At 56.4% G+C, this 22493-nt stretch overlaps 2 protein-coding genes and 1 long non-coding RNA gene across 14 annotated transcripts in view; 2 read left to right on the top strand and 1 right to left on the bottom strand.

Moving 5' to 3' along the window:
- Positions 1–524: 524 nt before the first annotated feature.
- On the top strand, positions 525–8774 carry Lfng (LFNG O-fucosylpeptide 3-beta-N-acetylglucosaminyltransferase). Its single transcript, NM_133393.2, has 8 exons — positions 525–1012; positions 5231–5279; positions 5646–5745; positions 5869–6022; positions 6139–6224; positions 6561–6726; positions 7849–7934; positions 8067–8774. The coding sequence occupies exons 1-8, from the start codon at positions 584–586 to the stop codon at positions 8131–8133; spliced, it is 1137 nt and encodes a 378-aa protein (NP_596884.1). The 5' UTR covers positions 525–583; the 3' UTR covers positions 8134–8774.
- Positions 8775–10296: 1522 nt separating this feature from the next.
- On the top strand, positions 10297–22415 carry LOC148002213 (uncharacterized). Its single transcript, XR_015634678.1, has 2 exons — positions 10297–10438; positions 21251–22415. It is a non-coding gene; the product is annotated as an uncharacterized LOC148002213 (long non-coding RNA).
- Positions 14250–22493, bottom strand: part of Ttyh3 (tweety family member 3) — a 28405-nt gene continuing 20161 nt past the window's right edge. For 2 of the 12 annotated variants that reach the window (XR_015633964.1, XR_015633972.1), the window contains exons 12-16: positions 20554–20727; positions 19836–19911; positions 18756–18856; positions 16942–17212; positions 14250–16794 (exon numbers count right to left, since the gene is read on the bottom strand). Coding sequence is in view for 2 of the 12 variants with exons in the window: in XM_087578265.1 (XP_087434391.1) it covers positions 18776–18856; positions 19836–19911; positions 20554–20727 (331 nt within the window). In the remaining 10 variants the exon portion in view is untranslated. 12 annotated transcript variants of the gene reach the window in all.

Genomic DNA, 22493 nt, shown 5'->3' with positions numbered 1-22493 from the left:
TTTGGTCACTGATACCTTCTTGCCTGAACCTCAGGTCCACACCTATGACATAAGTATCAGTAAGGGCAGCCCAAAATTAATCGCTCAGGACACTCTGCTGGCTACCACTTTGGCTCGGTCAGCACGGTCCCTAGGGAAGGAAGCCCGCTCGGGAACAGGAAATGCACAGTGAGAAGCCAAGGATGTCGCTCGCGGAGGAGCACTGGCTCTATCACCCAGGTCCCAGCGCCGGGGGCGCGTCCCTCCACGTGCAGCCGTGGCAGGCGTTGGTCAGCCTGGGTGTCGCCCAGAGCAGCTCCGGAGGGTTACTCGGCGCGAGCGGGACAGGCTCTTGCACAAAGGGGGCGGGTGCCGTGGGTGACCCAGCTGGGTGGTTCCCAGCCCCGGGTCCGTGTCCCACGTGGGAACTAGAGATCGCCCTAGAGGTTACGCCTCAAGGCTAGCAGCCAATAAGCGCGTGGGGGCGTGGCGGACAGGGGAGGTTTAAGAGCGCGTGAAGCGTGAGGCGCGCAGCTGGACCGGGAGCCTCAGACTGCCTGGCCGGTTGGCACTGGGGCGATATTACGTTCGGCCGCCGGCCACCATGCTCCAGCGCTGCGGCCGGCGCCTACTGCTGGCGCTGGTGGGTGCGCTGCTGGCTTGTCTCCTGGTGCTCACCGCCGACCCGCCGCCAACTCCGGTGCCCGCTGAGCGCGGAAGGCGCGCGCTGCGTAGCCTGGCGGGCTCCTCTGGGGCGGCTCCGGGTCCAGGGTCCAGGGCGGCCGTGGATCCCGGAGTCCTCGTCCGCGAGGTGCACAGCCTTTCCGAGTACTTCAGTCTACTCACCCGCGCGCGCAGAGACGCCGATCCACCGCCCGGGGTCGCTTCTCGCCAGGGCGACGGCCATCCGCGTCCCCCCGCCGAGGTTCTGTCCCCTCGCGATGTCTTCATCGCCGTCAAGACCACCAGAAAGTTTCACCGCGCGCGGCTTGACCTGCTGTTCGAGACCTGGATCTCGCGCCACAAGGAGATGGTGAGACCCCGCGTGGCCTGGGCAGGAGGATGAAGTGGGGATCCCCCTCTTGTCCAACTGGTGACTGATGATAGCGGCTCCGTCTGCATTAATAGCTTTGGGTCTATCTGGGAAACGATGACACCGATAAATCTCATTACAACCCCGGTGACTGCTGGGGCTCACTTTACTTAACAACCCTGGAAGTTTCCTTCCGTGTTGCCTAGCGTCACCCCAGCCATATGCTCTGTGTATGGAAGAGTAACCTCCAACTTCGGGTTGCCCTATGACGATTCTCCTAAACACTGGATTGAATGGCCATATTTGTTCCTAAACTTTTCCAAGCAAATTGGCTCAGCTCCATCCTGGGTCCCCTTCACCCTGAACGGAACCCTTCTTCCTGGGTGGAAGTGTGAGGGAGGACCACATCTGGTCCAGGCATAATGAAAGAAATGGGCGCTAGTTCTCCAGGCTTGCTCAGAACCCTGTCTTCAGTAGCTCAGCTCCCCCCCACCTCCCAGTTAGACCAACTTCATACACATAATAAAAAGACACACCCCACTTTGAAAATCTCCCTGGAGGCTACAACAGGACCGTTGGGGCGGGAGAGCAGAGTGCAGTGCGAGCGTGTGTGTGGAGGGGGGAGGGAAGGTTGGGTATTTGGTGTGACGATGAAGGCTTACTTTCCTTCCTGCTCCAGCCACAGTGAGCTGGGGCCATCAGTGAGCCAAGCTTGGCTAGACCCTTGTTTTAGGACAGAGTGGAGGTTAAGAGGACAAGCTCCTATCTAGTCTTCGTCAGAGAGGGCCCCTGAGAACCCCATGGTAGCCTCCTGAGAATGAGGCATCCCTTTCCCAGGGGCTCAGCAGGCCTTCGGGAGGGGGCAGCGGGGGGGCCATGGGTTTTGTTTGGCTGCGGTGCCGTTAGGATTCCCAGCGCTAGGCTGCTCTCACGCCGGCCCCTTGGGCAAGGCAACAAAGCCCCTTTCTCCAGCCGAGAAAGGCGTCGGCCTCTTGTGTACAGCTATGCGCTCCATGGGAACCGTTGGCTGGCGTGCTGGCCACTCAGGTTGCCTGGTGATGAGGGGGCCTCTGTGTCCTCCCCCCAACCCTGAATGACAGCCCTCGTGGGGCACGATCCCTGAGCCAGGGCACTCCCCCACGCCTTCGTTCAGCCTTCCTACTGTGTGATATTGGATAGCATCTATCCCCCTCTGGGCCACCATCGGTTCTGAGAAACTCACGTTTGGGGATTTGGGAGCTTAGTCCAGCACAGAGGACTCAAAAACAAGTCTCAGTTTGACTATGTGGCCTGGTGAAAAGCATAGGGTCTTTTTGACCCTCTCTCCCTCTCAAAAGGGAAACACTTGTCTTTCTAACGAGGTAGTATAAAGCAGACTCCCAGCAGTCATTCAGAGGAAGGGTCTCCATTACCCAGAAAGGGCTGCATTTGCCCCCATGCTCACCTCCTGTGCACATGACAGGCAAAGGCCCCCTCTTCTGTGCTATGAGCAAGGTCCTTGGAACCTGTAGCAAAGGGCCTGCCCTCTTGTCCAGGGTGGCTACAGTCTGATGAAAGGTGAGAGAGGCTGCATTAGCTTCGGTTGGGTATAAATGGAAGGAAGGAGGGCTTCCTGGAGGAGGGTGCTCCATCTGCATCAGAGTCCTATGGTTTGGGAAGGGCAATTTTGGCATCGGGCATGATTGTGGGGTTGTGCAAAAACCCAGGCAGGCTTGGAGAGGTGGAGAGACTGGTCAGTGAGGGACAGGCAGAGCGCCTGGCCTCTGGCCCGCTTGCTCCTCCCCCACCTCTAAGGAGCGCGCCAGGCTGCAGGCTGCCACAGCCACAGCCACAATGGCTGGGGCAGAACTTGGCATCCTGTGTTTCTTTGAATCTCGGTTCCGGGAACAATGCAGCTTCCTGTGTCTCTCCCCCACCCCCTTGCTTGCCCTTACCAACTCTGCTGCCCCCTCTGCCCGGCCCGGCCTCTTTAGGGGAAGTTGGCAGGATGGGGAGAGAATGAGAGATCTGGGTCTTCCATAACTTATTCCTGAGTTTGGCCGCAGGCTAGCATTCTCTCTAGTCTCTTTACTGTATACCAAGTTCTGAGAAGATGGTACTCACCTCCCAGGGACACTTGGGAGAGGAGAGTCTGTCCCTAGCACTTGGCTCTGCACAGGCAAACTGTTGTGCCCATTTTACAGAGTTTCCCGGGACTGACTGATACCCACAGGTACCCCTGCCCCCCCCCTCTCCTGACTGCCTTGTATTGGAGAGACAGCCGGCAGAATACCCACACACCCCACACTCCGCCTCTCCGTTCTCTGGGCCTCCTTACCACCCTCCCCAACCCCCAACTGAACAAAGGTGACTTTAATCTCCGTAGCCTTGGGCTGGGTTTTTAGGACACCATCGAAGCGCGGGAGAACAGGCCTCTCTTGATCTCATTAAGAAAGCATTTTCCGGGCTGGAGAGATGGCTCAGCGGTTAAGAGCACCCGACTGCTTTTCCAGAGGTCATGAGTTCAATTCCCAGCAACCACATGGTGGCTCACAACCATCTGTAAAGAGATCTGATGCCCTCTTCTGGTGTATCTGAAGACAGCTACAGTGTACTTATATATAATAAATGAATAAATCTTTAAAAAAAAAAAAAAAAAAAAAAAAAAAAAAAAAAAAAGAAAGCATTTTCCTTTTAATCCAGCAGCAGCGTCTGCACAGGCCGGCCCGCTGTACCTCCCACGGCATTCCTGGGCTAAGATGCTGGGGTGCAGAGGGGGGGGGAGGTGGATGCGAGTCTGTGCGTGTGGGCTGCCCCGGGTGTCTGCAGAGACCTGGAAGGAGCGGTGCATACTTGAAGATGATATAGATCCCACTTTTTGCTCTCCTGACGTGGGCCTCACTGGGGTGAGCATCTGGGCATGCGGTCAGCCCGGGTAAAGGAATAGGGCTGCTCAAGGCATGGTGTGCTACTGCTTCAGGCCTAGGGTAGTTAGTTCCTTGGGTGGCTGGGCCCATGCTGACCTCCAGGTTTTCGTGCATACACCTAGGTTTCCTTGAGACCCTTTTGTGCGCAAAAGCAAAGTGAAGGCTGGCGGCTGTAGGGGAGCTTGCTGCCTCTGCAGCGAGCACCCCCCACCCGCCCTAGGGTTGCACTCTGCAATGCCAGGGTGCGGCAGGCGGCACGCGCTGGGCGGGCCGGCGGAGGAAGGAACATTCCTTCCCGTGTGCCGACGGGCCCAGGCGGGCGCCGGCAGCTCCTGGCCCCGCCCCGGCGCCCCCCTCCTCTTCCGCACTGCAATCCTGGCAGGGGGTGGCCCAGTGCCGGGCCAGGTGGAGTCTTGGCTGTGGCCCTGGGCAAGGCCTTCTGTGAGCTGGGAAGTTTTCCTCTCCGAAGCTGCACCGACTGCTTGCATGCCCTGCTGTAGGCCTGGGGAACAACAGTCCCTTTCCGCTACCACCGTGTTGACCACCGGTGATCTCCCAGAACCGGGCTGGCTGCTGTGGCTGGGGAAACCTGCTCTGTAGGATGCAGCAGGGAGACTGGGCTGGAGTAACGATGGCTTTACCCATACTCCTGTGCACAGGACCTCTTGCCCAGCCGGCCCAGTTAACCAGGCCAGCTGTATGGAAATGACAGCCCGGCCACTCCTGCTTAACTCGGCAGAGTTAAGGCTGGCCCAGCCCAGGACAAAGCTGGCGGACAATGGCTGGTGATTCATCCTCCCTCCGGGGCCCTTTGTCTGCCAGCCCTTGGCAGCGGCCCAGCAGAGGCCTTTGTCCCCGACCCGAGTGAGTGAGTGAGGCTCGGCTTCCCAAAGCCGACCTCCTCCTCCTGTCCCCCCACCCCATCCCACAGCTTGCAAAGCCTGCAGGCTGGGCGGGCTGTGTCAATAAGGGTGTGTGCCCTGCCAGGTGCACGGTTGGCGGGAGGGTTAGTGGAAGCCCGTTTACCTGGCCGGTGGGTGGGGCATCCCACCTGGCTCGTGCCTCCAGCTGCCGGTGGTGACCTTGGGCCCACCTGTCTGACGTTGGAGAGTGAGCCCACCTTCCCCAGCCATCCCAGCTGCCACACCCCCTGGGCACTCGAGCAGACAACGTGTGGAGAATTCAGGCAGTTCAGTGCAGGGGTGGGGGAGGAGTATAAACCTACAGCTGAGGGCATGCGAGGGTGCCTTGGCTATGGTCCTGGTATAGGGGACTTGGAGCTGAAGGCTCAAGATCCTGTCTCTTCTTCCAGACATTCATCTTCACGGACGGGGAGGATGAAGCTTTGGCCAAGCACACAGGTTGGTTCCAGGCTTGGGGGTGGGGTGGGGGTGGGGAGCTGACCCCAAGCAACTTCTTTCTCCGAGGCTGTGAGGTCACTGACTGACAGCCGGGCTTAGAGACCAGTTCTCGTGGCTTGTTTGCTTCGTGCCCCGCCCCACCACTCCCTGGGCCCCTGATTCTTATGTAGAGGAGACCCTTTCAGTCCTCTGGGAACCCTTTGAGTCCCGCTTAGCAGCAACAGGTGGCGCACTGGGGGAGGGGGGGGAAGATGGCTGAGTGAATGGGCAGGGGTGGCTACCCTGGGGCAGAGCTGGGCCGGGCAGGGGGTAAGGTCTGAGGCCTGTGCAGTCCAGGCCTACTCACGGCTTCCTGTCCACACACAGGCAATGTGGTACTCACCAACTGCTCTGCGGCCCACAGCCGCCAGGCGCTGTCTTGCAAGATGGCTGTGGAGTACGACCGTTTCATTGAGTCGGGGAAGAAGTGAGTTTCTACCTTTCCCACTGTGCCCCGTCTGTCCGTCCGTGCCTCCTTCCCTGGCAGCCTTGCAGTCCTCAACCTCCCATCTGCAGTTCCTGACAGCATCCCATCCCGCCTTGTGTTCAGGTGGTTCTGCCACGTGGACGATGACAACTACGTCAACCTCCGGGCACTGCTGCGGCTGCTGGCCAGCTATCCCCACACCCAAGACGTGTACATCGGCAAGCCCAGCCTGGACAGACCCATCCAGGCCACGGAGCGGATCAGCGAGCACAGAGTGGTGAGTGTCTCCCAGGGCCGTCTCCCAGGGTTTGCACACACCCTGAGGAGTTAGGGAGGGGCTGAGCCACCTTGGCCACCAGTAGTCCAATGACAACCTGTCGCTTTCACACCCAGAGACCTGTCCACTTTTGGTTTGCCACCGGAGGAGCTGGCTTCTGCATTAGCCGAGGACTGGCCCTAAAGATGGGCCCATGGGCCAGGTGAGTGTCCCCTGAATGTCTGCCATTACCCACAACACCAGAGTGTTCATTCAAGGTTCTGGGTTCTCTGCCGCAGGGTCTGGCTTGGGCTGTTCTCTCCCAGATGCCCACTCCTGTGCCTAGGCAGTGTGTCTTCACCACTCTCCCTACCTCTGCCCTGACTAGAGTGCCCTTGGTTGATAAACCTTTGGCATGGAAGGATGATGGTTCATGGCAGGGGCAGGGGCCAACGTGTACTCCCTCTTTTTGAACCCACTTCGGCAAGGTTGTGTCTACTCCTTGTCCAGCTGCTGGCTTCAGCCTCTGCTTACTGTCCCCCGGGCCCTTCCCTTGCAGTGGGGGACACTTCATGAGCACAGCAGAGCGCATCCGCCTCCCGGATGATTGCACCATTGGCTACATTGTGGAGGCTCTGCTGGGCGTGCCCCTCATCCGGAGTGGCCTCTTCCACTCGCACCTGGAGAACCTGCAGCAGGTGCCCACCACCGAGCTCCATGAACAGGTGCGCATGTGTCCCCCAGGCCTGGGGCCAAGCAGGGATCTCAACGGTTGAGGGACAGAAGGGAGAGGGTGCCGCCAAGGAAGGGAAAATTCTTTTTTTTTTTAAAGATTTATTTTTATGAGTATTTATATGAGTACACTGTTGCTGTCTTCATGCACAGAAGAGGGCATCTGATCCCATTACAGATGGTTGTGAGCCACCATGTGGTTGCTGGGATTTGAACTCAGGTCCTCTGGAAGAGCAGTTGATGCTCTTAACCACTGAGCCATCCCTGCAGCCCCAGGAAGGGACAATTCTTTTCTACTTATTTATTTATGTATTTATTGATTTATTTTGGTTTTCTGAGACAAGAGTTTCTCTGTTCAGCCCTAGCTGTCCGGAACTGTCTCTGTAGACCAGGCTGGGCTTGAACTCAGAGATCCACTTGACTCCGTCTCCGAGTGCTGGATTAAAGGCATGCACCACCACTACCAGGCTTATTTATATATTCTTAGATTATCGAAACAGGGCTTCACAATGTAGCCCAGGCTAGCCTTGATCCTCTTGCTACAGCCTCCCATAGGATGGGAATCAGTTGTGTGTCACCACACCCAATTCAGAGTCATTTAGTGGGGAGAGGGTGTATGTATGTTTTCATTTATTTATTTATTTATTTATTTGCTTACTTAGAGATAGGTCTCTTGTAGCCCAGGCTAGTCTTGAAGTTGATATGTAGTTGAGAATGACCTTGAATTCCTGATTCTCCTGGGCTAGGATTGCAGAAGTGCACCACCACACCCAGTTTGTGTAGCGCATGCCAGACAGGCACTCTCTCAGTTGAGCTAGCCCAGGGTCACTGTTTTAAATAGGGATATCAGAGATACCCCATTCTATGGCTGCTGGCCCACATGAGGTTACCCCAGTTTCACTCTCTAGCTCCTCAAAGAAAATAAAGTAAAACAGATTCTTCTAAGTTGTTGATCCTGTCCTCTGAGGGGACACTCCTGCTCTGTCTTGCTCGTGGTCGTGGGCCCCGCCATGGACTTCATCCCCGGGTGGGCAGAGCAGGTGTCCTTGGTCCCAGCAGGAATAGCCAGGCAGGGCTGTCACCTCTCCAGCATCATTCTGTTGCTTCCAATGCAGGTGACCCTGAGCTATGGCATGTTTGAAAACAAGCGGAACGCCGTGCACATCAAGGGACCCTTCTCAGTGGAGGCTGACCCTTCCAGGTAAGAACTTGCAGAGGGTCACCAAATACCCCCTTCTGGGGGGGGGACCCCCAGGAGCTCCATGGTTGGGACTGCCAGAGAGTGCATGGCACCCCCACCCCACACGGACCAGTCTTTACTCTGTCCCCACAGGTTCCGCTCTATCCACTGCCATCTGTACCCGGACACACCCTGGTGTCCCCGCACTGCCATCCTCTAGCAACCATGGTTGAGACCCTGTCCCTGGGTGCCCCTGGTATCCAAAGGGCCCAGGGACCCCTGTTGTATGTCCTGGCCTTGGTGTACGAGGCTCTTCAGGGCTCTGTGTATGTGCGTATGTCTATATTTGTGTGTTTGTGTGGCGTGCCCACCCATGTTGCAGACTGCTGGGCAGTCGTGTTCTTCAGGGAGTGGCAGGTCTGTCCCTAACTACTCTATACTCCAAGGGCAGTTCTGTGGGATCTGTGTTTGGATCTCTGCAGTGGGGGTGGGCGAGAGGACTCAGGGCTCCCGTCGGGTGTCCATGGGTACTGTCTTGTAGCACAGTCTCTTATGTTGGGGTGCTAGTGCCTACTGGAACCTTCCCTGTCAACTGAGCTGTACCCAGTGCTATGGAAGCTGGTTTGGTTCGTAAAAGGCCTGGGTCCCTCTGAGCTCTGGCCCAGAGGCTGCCTGTGGCCATTCTGGTGAATAGTGCTCCCCTCCTTGCCCTCCGGGGTGGGGGTGGTCTTCAGCCCCACCCTCTGATCTCCTATCTTTGTCTCCCACACCAGTGGGGTTCAGAGCTATGAATTTTATCTCCTCTCCAAAGTAGAGAGAAAGTCGCCCATAGTGGGTGTGTCTGTAAATATTGTGACAGTATTTTTTTACTGTGCTGTTTCTTGAAAGGGGAGGGGTGGGTGTGAAATGAGGGGGGGGGTGGTTGGTTGTTTTCTGGGATGGGCTGGAGAGGGTCTTATTTTATCTTTTCTGTGGATCAGAAAAAAGTGGAAGCCAGACAGGCTTGGTCTTTGGAAAGCTGGACCATGAGTGCCTTAGTACTGTATTTATGCCTTCCAGTATCTGGAATCCTGCTTCCCTCCCCCACCCTCCCCAGCACCCCAAGGCTCCCCTCATCCCGCCCCGCCCCAACCCCACTCCCACCCACCCCATGGGCTGTATTCTGTGTTCTTTTTGCAAAGACCTTAGCTAGGCAAGCTAACAATGATAAGGGAAAAGCTCTCAGGGAACTGATGTGTTGTTGCCATGGTGACGTCCTTCCTCTGAATAAAGGTGTTCTTTGCAGCAACCCAAGGGAGCCCTAGTCTTGCTTGGGAGTTGGGGCTAAGCCACCTGCCCATCAAGGAAACTCCAGGGGACACTCAGATGAGGGCAGGGGAGACCGGGTCGTGACATGGAGAAGGTAACTGGTAGGAGGAATCCAATAAGCTTACTACTTGGGAAGGAAACTTAGTGTTAAAATAGAGGAAGTATGATCAGCTCTGTGTAGATTTGTCTCTGATGGGTTGGCACCCTGCGGGGAGGTGGGGGTTGGACAGGGCTGACGGAGGTAGCTGCTTGATCAGGTCGTGCCCTGAGTCAACATCACTTGTGGCTATTGGGGGCTGGCTAGAGACCCATTTTGCAGACAGGAAAACTGAGGCTGAAAGCAGGCTAAATCAGGATGACCTAAGTCAGGCAGCCAGGCTGCTGAGATGGATGACCCCCTAGATCGTGGTTCCCTATCCACCCTGCCGACACTGCCTGGGCTCTCATCTGTCATGAGAAGCTTAGAGGTATCCTCTGAGAGTGGGCAGTACTCAGACGGCTCACTCATGGTTGGAGCTGAAGAGGACTCGGATCTTTCTGAGGCTCTTGAGGAGCCTTCCTCAAATTCAGCCATGGAGGGTGGCTGATCAGGGGGATTCCCTACCACACCGCCTTCCTGTGGTCTCCTTGTTTCCTTTACAGCAAGGCTTCTCGGAGCTGACAGACTAGCACTGCCCACTTGCTACCCCTCTGCAGGTGCCTCTCTGGCCTGACCCGGACTCGCCTGGGCTCCGTGTCCTCATTGCCTGCCACCCGTGTCCTTTGCCTCCTCCCCACACCATTTGGTTAGAGATCTGCCCCTCCCCACCCCACCAGACATTGCTCACACAGTCTCGGGTTCAGCACCTCCATGTGGCCTGGAAATAGCTCTTGCCGGTAACTGCTCTTGTCTTGGGGGTGACTGGCCAGGGCCTGACCCCACTTTGCAGTTTGACTTTTTAAGGCCTGGGGCAGCTGCCTGCGCTGAGTTGGGGATCCTCAGTGGTGGCCATTGTCCTCAGCGTGCAGAGCCTGGTGGCAGTGGCTCAGGGCTCTACTTCTGGATGAGGAAACTGACATTTGCTAGGGAAAGGTCACAATGGAACAGTCTGCACACAGGCCGTGGGCCTCCTTCCTGCCTGGATGAGTCAGAGGCCTACTACCCTCTGCTCCGGTGTCACAAAGCCTCTTGTAGCTGGCATCAGCCTCCGCACAGACCTGGCAGCCATGGAGATGAGGTACGGCTACATTGATCTCATAGGCATGGAGTGGGAGCCCCAGCCAGGATGGGGTTCCCATTGGGATTGGAGCCAAAGGGCCTCATGGTGGCCCAAATGGCCCTGAGCCTGGAAGGACATAACCTAGCCAGGAGCAGGAGGAGAACCCAGTGAGGTGGCATACGTCTCTAACCTAGTATTCACAAGGCTGCTGAGGCAGGAGGATTGTGAGGATCATGACATCAGGGCCAGCATGGGTTACCAAGTGAGGTCTTGTTTCAAAAAAAATCACCTGAGAAATGGAAGCTAAGTAGGAAGGGCCCAGGAAGATATAGCCAGCGGCCTCAACTACTCCCAGGTATGGCGGGCCAGGAGAGTTTCTCCTCAGAAGGGAAGCAAGTTGACTTGATTGAAGTTTTTCAAGACATTAATATTTCTCAAGACAGGGTTTCTCCGTGTAGCCCTGGCTGTCCCGGAACTCACTCTGTAGACCAGGTTGGTCTCGAACTCAGATTCACCTGCTTCTGCCTCCCAAGTGTTAGGATTAAAGGCACACACCACCAATGAGGGTCTAAGCAAAGGGCCCTCTTCTCTGGTCAGCCAGATGTCCTGTCCCAAACCGCTCATCACTGTGGGGCTTTCAAAAATTTATAAAATGCTAGGTACCCTGATGCCTCATACCTGTAAATGTCAGCAATTGAGAGGCAGAGGCAGGAGGATTGCTAAGAGTTCAAGGCCAGCCTAGGTTACCTACTGAACGATGCTCCTCCCCTCCCCAGTCCCTAGTAAAACTAAAACTGCAAATGCAAGCCATAGGGTGTCCGGGAGGGTGCAGAGGTAGGGAGGTCCCCAGCTTCCTCTCGTGCTGAGTGGTCAGGACTAGCTGAGCTGAGTCTGGGAGAGGGTGGCAGGGTAGGGTTGAAGTTTTCAACTTCCCTCTCTGAACTTCCCTCCCCACTGGGGTCAGCAGGGCTGACTTCCTGGAAGAGGGGCCTCACTGCTGGATCCGGAAGGCCCAAACCGCAGCATAAGAGCAAAAGTCAGCATGTGTCTGTGGGTGCTCCAGTTTGGCACAGCCCAGACAAAGGCACCCCAGGGTGGGGTTTTGAGGGACCGGGTTAGAGAAGGCTGGGAAGGGTAATGAACAAAGGAACTGAGCCTTCCATCCCTCCCTGGACCTCTGATAGCAGAAGTCAGAGCCTGCTGGGCGGCTTCAGCCTGCTCTCTCTGTATTCTGGGCCTGAGGTCTCAGGAGGAAGCAGAAAGCCTTGGGCAGACACAGTTTATTAGACCACCTAGCCTGTGGCACATTCCCCAGGGCCACCTGCTCACCTGACTCCAGCCCTGACCTCTCTCCCACCAAAACAAAACAAAAATACATATTTTCCCCCGGATGCTTGGCATTTAAATGTTTAAAAAAAATTGTTTTTTTTTAAAGTTGGAGCTGGAGAGATGGCTCCGTGGTAAAGAGGAACCAGGTTCGTTCCCAGCACCCACATGACTGCCTACAAACTGTCTCCAATCCTAGGGGATGTAACACCGTCTTCTGGCCTCTACAGACACCAGGCAAACAGACAGACAGACAGGTTAAAATACTGAGGAGTGGTCTCTGTGTGTCAGGGTGCACATGTGCAAGTTAGGTCATGAGGCTTAACAGGAAGTACTCTAGCCAGCTTCACCATCTTACTCATCTTTTGACAATTTTCTTAATTGGTGTATTTCCATTGTACACAGTAATTGGTTTCATTAAGATAGCTCTATTCACCCAGTGCCCTGACCGCATCCATCCCCAACACCTTCTATCTCGCCTAGGAGAATTGTCTTTCTGAGGTAGTCCACCTGTATCTCTCTCTCTCTCTCTCTCTCACACACACACACACACACACACACACACACACACACACACACACACACACACACACGAGAATTGAAAACGAGTCTCAGTCAATAGAGTGCTTACCAAGTATTAACTAAGTCCTAGGTTCAAACGGACATCTTTGGATACACAGAATTCAAGGCCAGCCTGGACTTCACCTTGAAAACCAAGTAAGACTGGAGAGAGAGAGAGCTTCCGTGGCTAAGAGCACTGGCTGTTCTTCCTAAGGCTCTGGGGTTTGAATCCCAGCATCCATATGTTGGCTTAGAACTGGCCCGACGCCCTCTTCTGGCCTCTGCCGGTACTGCATGCATGTGATGCAAAGACATACATGCAGGCAACACTCATACACATAAAATAAAAAGTAAAACAACAGAAGGGGGAAATGTATAAAAACTACCCAGCCCTGCTTTCTGTCCAACTACACATGTAAAGACACTTGGTAAATCCATGGAAGGGACCCCAGGACCAAGAGGCATCCCATATTGGACCCTGGAGTTTGCTTAGATGTCATGGAGTTTAGGTCCTTGGGTGCCACCTAGTGGCCACAGCTGATGACTTCCCACAATGGAACTCCCAGTGTGAGTCCCAGCCTTCCAGAGACCCTCCCCCAGATCTAGGTATACAACCAGGAAGAAGGGACTGCAGGCCTTTGCGTTGGCCTAAGTTCGTGTGATACTAATACAGTCCTTTCCCATTTATTCGGTTTTTCCCCTTGGTGGTGCTGAGAGTTGAACTATGAGTCTCGCATGTGCTAGGCGAATGCTCAAAGTCCTGAGTACATCCCTAGCCTTCTAATGTCTGATCTATGCCGTATGGGAGGCATTAGGAGGCTCATGTGCTGTCTTGGGCTGGTTATCAGTGTGGCTCAAGCAGCAGGTGCCAGCACGAGCATTCTCAGCAGAACCACTGTCTGCTCCCCTCCTCAACATAAACGTCCCACAGGAAGCTCTGGGCATTGTGGATACAGACTGGCAAGTACAGTCCTGAGGAGAACCAGCGCCTCCTGATAGACCCTTGCTTCCCATGAACACTGTTCAGGCTTTCACATGCAACTTCCTCACTGGGGCGCTAGGCAGGTGCTTTACGATTACCCACACCCTAGCCACTCACTGGGGGATTCTAGGCAGGTGCTCTACCACTGAGCCACACCCCAGCCCCTCACTGGGGGATTCTAGGCAGGTGCTCTACCACTGAGCCACATCCCAGCCCCTCACTGGGGGATTCTAGGCAGGGGCTCTACCACTGAGCCACACCCCAGCCCCTCACTGGGGGATTCTAGGCAGGTGCTCTACCACTGAGCCACACCCCAGCCCCTCACTGGGGGATTCTAGGCAGGGGCTCTACCACTGAGCCACACCCCCAGCCCCTCACTGGGGGATTCTAGGCAGGGGCTCTACCACTGAGCCATGCCCCCAGCCCCTCACTAGGGGATTCTAGGCAGGGGCTCTACCACTGAGTCACACCCCAGCCCCTCACTGGGGGATTCTAGGCAGGGGCTCTACCACTGAGCCACACCCCCAGCCCCTCACTGGGGGATTCTAGGCAGGGGCTCTACCACTGAGTCACACCCCAGCCCCTCACTGGGGGATTCTAGGCAGGGGCTCTACCACGGAGCCACGCCCCCAGCCCCTCACTGGAGCTGTGCTCCAGTACAAAGCTTTCCAACTGGTCCCCAGCTTCTAGATTCTTCCATCTCTTCCTGACTCAGCAGCTAAAGCAGTTCAGCTGAAATGATTACTGGACAGTGTCACTCTCAATGGCTCCTTACCAGCCAATGAGGTCCTGCTCTCCTGTCCATGAAAAGTACTAAACATTGTTCCCACAGACCTCACTCAGCACCCATGTCCCTAGCCTGAGCTACAAGCAACTACCCTGTGTACAGCTTATGGCTCTGGAGTCTTTAGCCCGTTGGGGGTGGGGGAAGGGGGAAAGAGGGGGGAGGAGAGAACATGCTGTTTTTTAAAATTGTTTATTTTAAAACATGAAACTCAAGCTGAATAGAGACCACAGAAATTACATGGACAAGAACTTTAGTTATTTGCCAAGAAAAATAAAGTTCCCCAAAGAAAATAAAAATCAAACCCCAAACCCAGTTTAAAAATGAAAGCACAGCAACAGTAACACACAGCCATGGCCCTACGGAGGCTGGAGGGGAACTTGGGGCTGGCTCGATTCAGATGACATTGTCCACTGGGGGCAGATGCAGGCAGAGGGAAGTAACTGGGAGGCAAATGTCTCAAAATCATATACAGGAGGAAGTGTGCAGAACACCGCTCTTGTGATTAAAAACAAAGAAAGAGACCCTGGTCACCTGTGGCCCAGGAGCTAACCATCCACCTTCTGGGCCCGGCAGAGCTGGGACCTGGTAGGGCAGACATTGGAGCTAGGGTCAGGAATTGCATAGTGATATAGGGTGGGAGGGCGGGCACTGGGAAAAGGGCTTGAAGGATGCTCCAGGCCAGGATCTCCCACTGCTCACATAAACTCGTTTGCTGGGGTGGCAGCCTTCAGTCCTATCAGCTTTCCCAGTCACATCCCTGCTCCGGGCTGGGCTAGGGATCTGGCTTCCTTCCATTGGGTGGCTCAGCCCTCCTTGTTACCCACCAGAACTGTAGCGTCCCCTTGGGTAAGAGAACTGGGGACCAATCACAGGCAGCTGGCACTGGACTGCTTACCCCTTGGGGATGTGGGGGGACCACTGGGATTGAATAGGTAAGTGGCACCCCAGAAATCAGGAAACGAAATGAAACAAACCACAGTGGTAGGAGCCGTCTCCTCCGCGGAGGTCAGGATGAGAACCCCCTTTTCACTTCCCCTTGCTTCCTTTCTTCAGCCTCGGTGAGTGAAACGTCACAGATGAGGGCACGCACGCACATGACGGTCAGGACTCCCAAGACAGCACAAGTTCACAGCCACGTCCGGGCAGTGCCCGCCTCTCATGCTATATACATTCACCTTGTGGCCAGCTCACGGCCAAGGGGCAGCATTTGTGCTTCTGAGAGGCCCCAGGGCACACCCAGGCACCCAAGTAGGGGTGCCCCATACCGCCCTCTGGACCTTAGGCCAGGAACATACCCACAGTGGGCAGACTGGCTGCAGCTGGGCCTCTATGGCCCTAGAGGTTCCTGGCACCAGATCAGTTGGAGCCAAGGGCAGGGTCCCCTGCATTGAGGTTCTGTCAAGCTTAGGAGCTACAGATGCCCAGATTGGGACCCCTAGGCCCTTTGAGTCCTCTGCCCACTCCTTTTGGTCCCAGACACCAGCACAAACAAAGGGGTTGTTTGGGAAGGAAAGCAATGTAGACCCTCTCCCCTCTGGGGGGAGGGAGCTGAAGCCCAGGGGGTTCTGGGATCCGTAGCTGCCAGGTTGCTCCAGGAGGGCCACAGGTCTGTAAACCAACTACCACAGGGTCCCAGCCTTGCCCCTCCCACCACATGCTGCTCCACTGGCCCATAGCTGGTAGCTGCCTGTCCCGCAGACCAGAGCTCATACTGGCTGGCTGGGCCGGGGAGAGGCTCCAGGTTCCGATTTGGAAACTAATTCAGACCCTTGCAGCAGGGAGCACAGCAGACGTCACACACTAAAGCCAAAAGCACCTTAGGCAAGCGGTGTTCTGGGTTGGGGGGCTGAGGCCACACAGACCTCAGTCCCCAGTCTCCAGGACATGCTCCTCCTGGGGCAGCACCTGCCTGGGGAGGGGTCTCTAGGCCCTTTGAGTAGCCTGTGGGTCTGGCCCCTCCCGGGCAGCACCCCACAAAGAAATGACCATTCTAGCCCTGGCTCCAGGCTAGACTTAGGGTCACGCTTGCTGGCTCAGGGTCAGCCAGGAGTGCCCATGGCAGCTGAGAGTGAGGTTAGTGGTTAGTCCCAGCGGGGGCCTTCTGAGGCTGGGGGCACATTCACAGCCATCACAGGTCCAGACCCCCAAGGGTGGGCTCCAGAGGGCACTGCCGCTTGTCCTGGGTGAGAACGAAATTGAGAGGAAAGTGGGCAGTGTCCTGCGTCGCCTATGTCCCAGACCGCCCTGGAGATGACAAATGTGGTCAGTGCAAAAACAAAGGGGACGAAGAAGCTGCCACTCTCCGGGAACAAAGGGAAAGAGGGTTTGGCACCAAGAAGGTGGCCAGCACTGAGAGGCCAGGGAGGGAGTGACCTGGGCTCTGCATGGCACCTGCTGTCGGGGGAGGGCTGGCTGGGCGCTGAGGGAGTCTGTGGGTAGGAGGTGTAGGAAGAGCCCCACCCTAGAGGCAACTCAGAACCGACAGGAAGAGCCAAGTAAGCTGGGTGGATAAGGGAAGGCAGGCGCCGGACATTGCGAAGACGAGAGTGTGTAAAGGGATCCTTCGGGGGTGAGCAGGTGGGTGCCAGGCACAGGGTCCGCCGGCTGTGAATGGAGAAGTGGTCCTCACGTGTCAGCAGCTAGGGCAGTACCAGGAAAGGCTTGGTGCAGCTGGAGGGAGGGAGCGCCCAGAGTGCAAGGGACAGCGTGAAGGGTCACCTGTGGAAGGAACGTGGGGTAGAAGCACCTGGCACAGAGCAGGGCTCAGGGAGCCCAAGAGGACAGAAGGACAAGGGGAGACGGAGGCAGGCGGGGGCAGGTTGCTGGTGGCAGCGTCTGTCCAGGCGAGTGCCCCAGAAGCCTCACTTCTCAGGCTGGCCTGGAGCTCATGCTGGGCACCTCCATGCCTCCTGCAGTGTGGGTATAGCGGGGGGCCTTCAGATGTGCCTAGGGCTGGCCTGGTGTGGCTTGTGGAGGGTCCGGCAGGGTAGAAGCAGCAGTGCTGGCATAGGAAGGGTGGGGCAATTGGCACGTGGGGGCAGATGGCTGGCCGGTGCGCGGTCTAGTGCCCGCTGCCGCTGGAGTCGGGGCGAGGCTGGCTCGTTGCGAGGTATTTGGCTCTCATGCTGGAGGTGTACTAGAGGAGAAAGGGAAGGAGGGACCAGGGTCAGGTGGGTTCCTAGGCGGGGCTGAGCAGCCAGTAGCCTCTTTGATGTGGTCCTTGGTAGGGTGAGCCACAGCCGACCCTTGGGGGGCAGAATACAGCAGTGGGGAGCATGGTTGGCAAAACCCTAAGGTAAGAGGTCACTGGCCCAGGGCTGGACCAAGGACTGAGTACAGATTAGGGGGTGATGATACCTAGAGTACAAAGGTCAGCCTCTGTAGCCGAGGCTGGACCACAGAGGCAAGCACCCTTCCCAGTGAAGTACATTCAGTTCTCTTCTGTCACTAAGCCACTCTCACAGTCCCAGTCAGATCTTTGCCACCTCCAATAATTCAGCTTAAAGGCTCTGAATGCACCACACATGCTAAGAGTGGGAAGGCCACGCAAACCCCGCCTCTACACCTCTGCCTCGGAGCTGTGCCCTGGGTCAAGGCAAGGGCTCCCAAGGCAGGCCCACTCACAGGCGGCTAGGCCACTGACCACAGCTGGTGTGTCCACCGGAGTTAGGAGGCTTAAGCCTCCTCCCCAGCCATTCAACTCCACTCCCCCATCCCCACCCCCGGAAACAGGGGTGCTTCAGGCTAGAGTGACTTTGCCCCACCCCTTGGATGAGAAAACTAACTAAAGGATGTGTGACTCAGGACAGAGGTGACTGCCTGGTTCTGCAGATGGTCTACACATCTTGGCCACCTTAACAATAGCACCGGTGTGAAGGTTTGGGTGGAGTGTGTGTGCGTGTGCGTGTATGCATGTATGTGTGTGTGTGTGTGCGTGCATGTTCGTCTGTGTCTGTTTGCAAAAGAACATGCCTCTAAGCATGTGCCAAGGCCAGGCAATGTGCAATGAGTTTGCATGTCCGAGGCAGGGCCAAAGGTCACCAGCACTCAGAAGATCAGGCAGGATGACCCCCACCCAGCCCACCCCAGGGAGCACAGGCTAGCTCCACAGTTCCCAAATGAGAGAGAGAATGCTCCCGGGGTCCTGAGTGCTTTCCTGAGACATTCTAAGTTAAGGTTGCAAGCAGCCTATGAGGCGGCCATGGTGCAGGGGTGGGAGGAGCAGGGCCCAGAGCCATGTCATTCCATGGACATGCAGAGGTGACAAGGGATGGGGGCTGGAATGGGACAACTGGTGGGATGGGACGGGAAGTGATAGCCCACAGAGGCCTGGAGGAGCCCAAGCAGGCACGGGGCAGGGGGCAGATATTCACACCCATGAGTACACCTATGGGTACCTGTGCATGGGTCAACATGCAGGACCACATACCCAGGGACCCACCTCTGCACCCAAAGTCAGATGCCCACATGGGCCTGGACAGAAGTGACAAGACGGGCTGGGCCACCTGCAGCTGGTGATAGAGTCAAGCCTGGACTGGGGTCCCTGTGACATCAGTGGGCTCAGGACCACTGCAGGGGCCTCCAGACCCCCAAACAGTGGGTGGAGGATGGTGAGCAGGGGTCAAGGCATGGAGGTGCAGGCGGACAGCCGTGCGGGATGGGGGCTGGGTGGTCAGTACCTGTCACTCTGAGGGTACAGCTACCACAGTGTTCGGGCGCTGTCCATGGGTTTAAACTGCCAGCCTGCATGGCTGCCAGAGTCCAGGGCAGCCAGGTAGCGCTAGGAGGGCCCAGGGTGGGAGGGATGCAGGAGAGAGAGAGAGAGAGGGGTGTCCTCAACGCCAGGCGTGGCCGGCCCCAAGTAGACCATGAGACCAGAGGGCCAAGGGTGAGGGCAGTCAAATGTGACATAGAGGCCTGACAGTCCCTGGTCCAGGTCCTGGGCATCCCAGCCCCGCCTTGCGCTAGGGGACATTGGGGCGATGTGGCTGACACATGGTGGATGTTCCTACAGCAAGGCGGCCTTCAGCCTCTTAGGTCCTGTCCTCACAGCCCAGCCCTCAGGAAGCCGCAGGGGGCCCCATCTTTCCAACAGCACCTTCTCTTTGGCACCAAATCCACCCTGATCCTTCTGTCCTACCTGTCACTCCAGGGGGCTTGGAAAGTACATCAGGTCTGGGACACAGCAGACTGGGGCTGAGACATGGGGGATGTTTAGAGAGAGAAAGGAAGAAAGGCAGGGGAAAGGTAAGAAGGAAGGAGGGAAGGAGGAAACGCAGGAGGGAGGAGAAAAATGGAAGGGAAGAGAAGGGAGAACAGAGACAGAAGGGTGAGAGGAGGAGGGAAGAGGGGAAAGAAAGGAGGAGGAGAGTGAGAGGAAGAGGAGGGAGGAGGAGGAGGGGAGGGGAGAGAGGAGGGAGGGAGGCTTTAATGGTGAAGCTGCCAAGCTAAGGCATTGCGAAGACCAGGGGAAAGGTGAGGAGAGAGCACGGGGGCCCTGCTGGCTGCCTGCTCATCTCAAGAGAGAACCAAGGGCTGCCCTGCTGGTTGGGTAGTAGAACCCAGAGGCTGTCCACACTGATTCCTAGGCTCCTCAAGGCTGGCAAGAGCTGCAGGACCCACCCAGTCCCATCTATTTAGGCCCTGGTATTGCAGGCCCATGCAGCCTGTGAGAGCCACACCAGGGTACTGTGGCCGCAGATAGGCAGAGCCCTCAAGCCCAAGAGTCTCCCCATCCACCCTCCTGCCCTGAGACTTACTGAGGGCGGTGGGGACTCGCGCCCAATGAGGGGGGTGTTCTCACAGCGGGGATTCTGGAAATTGGCATTCTGGCTCCTGAGTGGAAGGGGAGAGAGAGCAGTGAACAGTCAGGGCCACATGGTGCTTACTCTGGGGGGTGGGGAGAGGGCCCATCTTTCTATTGTTGTTTTGGGGTATTTGTCATTGGTTTTGATTGGTTTGGTTTACATAGGGTCTCATGTAGCCCAGGCTGGCCTTGAACTTGCTATGTTGCCAAGGGTGACCTTCAGCTCCCGATCCTCCTGCCTCTACCTACTACGAGTGATGGGGTCACAGGTGGGATGCTGTGGAGCCAGGCAGGCCCCATGACTGGCCAGCTCTGCCAATGTTACCCTTGCAGTATCAAGCTCAGAATAGTCCTCAAGGCATGCGGGCCTCCCTGGCAAAGTCAGAGTCCACCAGGTTACCAGTCTACCACAAAGGCACGCACCCTCCACCTGGCCATGTGCCCCTCCCCCATGGCTTTTCACTGGGCTCACCTAGTCACAGGTTAGTGCCAGGCCATTCCACATGAAGCCCTGGCTGCCCAGCCTTGATGAAAGCCCCCCACCCCATATCCCGAGCACCTCCACGCAGCTATACAGGCCCCGCACCTGCCCCCCTCCCCAAAGCCTGACAGTTTGCAGGCTCCCCAGCCGAGCTTGTGCATGGTCCCTGTCCCCGACCTCCATAACTCACATGTACTCGGTGACCGGGGCATTGCTGACAGTGTGGGCGGCGGCTGGGATGCTGGCTTCACTGCCGTAGCTGCTTCCGCAGCTGTACAGGCTGGGCATGTGCACTCGGTAAAGGCTGTCATGGGCCTGCCTCGGCCCTGGGGCCGTCTCCTCTTCCCCATCCTCATCTGCGCCTCTGCAGGGAGGGACAGCAGCACAGGCTCAGTGTCCTTAGTCTGGACACTGACACATGCGTGGCAAGGTTATGGGCTGGTCTTTGTCCTCTGAGTGGCATCCATTGGGGCTAGGGTGTTCTTATTTGGTTTTGCAGGGCCTGTCCTCGACCTTGGGTGGCCGGAGGTGACCTGCTCCGCTCCCCTCTGGCTTCCCACCCTCTACTCCCTGTGCTCCGCTGTTCCACATGGAATGCAAGGCTGGGCCACTGGGTGGGAAGCACTCTGAGGTGGGACAGTCGAGCTGCTGGTATGTCACAACTGAGCTAGGCAGGACCCTCACACATAGCTGTCACCTGGCTTCCAATGTGGCCCTTTAAAAAGAAAGTGACTTTTAACTTTGAATCCTATGCACTTGTGAGGGGAGGGCGTCCGTGCACATGAGTGCAGGTGCTCGTGGAGACCAGTGGAGGGTGCTGTCTGCCCTGGAGTCAGAGTTCAAGCAATTGTTAGTCTGACCAGCACGGTGCTTGGAATTTAACACAGGTCCTCAGCAAGAGGCAGCGTGCACTCTTCGCCGAGCCACTGCTCCAGCTCCATACCACGGGTCCTCTCAGAGACTGCCTTTACAAGAGCAACGTGGGAACCTGTTCAACCACATAGTTAACGTGGGTAGAGTCGGGACCTGACCACAAACACGGAATTCTGAGGCTCTCGGCCACTCTCCTACAGGCTCCATGTATGCCACCATCATCATCACCATCATCACTGCCACCTACCACTGTCACACAACTGCCACCGTCACTATTGCTGGAATCACTAATCCCCATCATCCCCAGCATCATGACTTGTACCATCACCACAACCATCATCCCTCCAAATCACCATGGCCATCACTAACACCATCACTACCACCATGACGTCTGCCACAGCCCCCAGCATTTCCATAGTAACCAGAATCACATCACAACTGTAACCATCACCGCCACCTGAATCACTCTCACCATCCGTCTTTATGACCATCACCATCTCCATCATCATCAACCACCACGATCATCACCACCTCCACCATCATCACTGTCACCACCACCACCATCATCACCACCACTGTCATCACCACCATCACCACTACCACCATCACCACCACCACCACCATCACTACCACTGTCATCACCAGGACCACCATCATCAGGCTGCTACCACTGCCATCTCCAGTCACCAGCACGTACCCTCCACCTTCATCAGAACCTTTACCACCATTACTGGCCTGATACCCACCGTCACTATTGTGAGTAGCAGCGGTGTTGTCATCCCGACTTCTGTATTCGCCCCCAGCCCCACCTCAAACATCATCCTCATAACGGCCACCACAGACCGTCCCTCCCCCTCCTCACCACCACCACCCTCCATTTTTGTCTTTCTGCTTGGGTTTGTTTGTTTGGTGTTTAGAGACAGGGTTTCTCTGTAGCCCTGGCTGTCCTGGAACTCACTCTGCAGACCAAGGGGCCTCAAAGCCAGAGATCCACAACGTGTGCACTCCCACCACTCAGCTGTTTTTCTGTTTGTTCATTTTGAGGTAAATGTTCTCTTTATAGTCCTGGCTGTCCTGGAACTAACTCTCTGTGTAGTTCAGGTTGACCTCTAACTCATAGAGCTCCACCTGCCTCTGCCTCTGCCTCCCAAGTGCTGGCATTAAAGTTGTATGTCACCATGTCCGCCATCACAAGCCTCCTCACCACAGCACAGGCATGGGGGGCAAACCTGAGCGGACATACCTGTCATCTGAGCT

Source organism: Rattus norvegicus, chromosome 12 (genome assembly GCF_021556685.1).
Source record: "Rattus norvegicus strain SHRSP/BbbUtx chromosome 12, alternate assembly SHRSP_T2T, whole genome shotgun sequence".
NCBI lineage: Eukaryota > Metazoa > Chordata > Mammalia > Rodentia > Muridae > Rattus > Rattus norvegicus.
This window is presented reverse-complemented; position numbering and strand designations above follow the sequence as displayed.

Excerpts from the sequence above, each read along its gene's own strand:
- Lfng (NM_133393.2), top strand. The coding sequence starts at position 584 with ATGCTCCAGCGCTGCGGCCGGCGCCTACTGCTGGCGCTGGTGGGTGCG. Across the intron at positions 1,013-5,230 it reads TCTCGCGCCACAAGGAGATG|ACATTCATCTTCACGGACGG; the intron begins GTGAGACCCCGC and ends CTCTTCTTCCAG. Across the intron at positions 5,746-5,868 it reads TTCATTGAGTCGGGGAAGAA|GTGGTTCTGCCACGTGGACG; the intron begins GTGAGTTTCTAC and ends CCTTGTGTTCAG.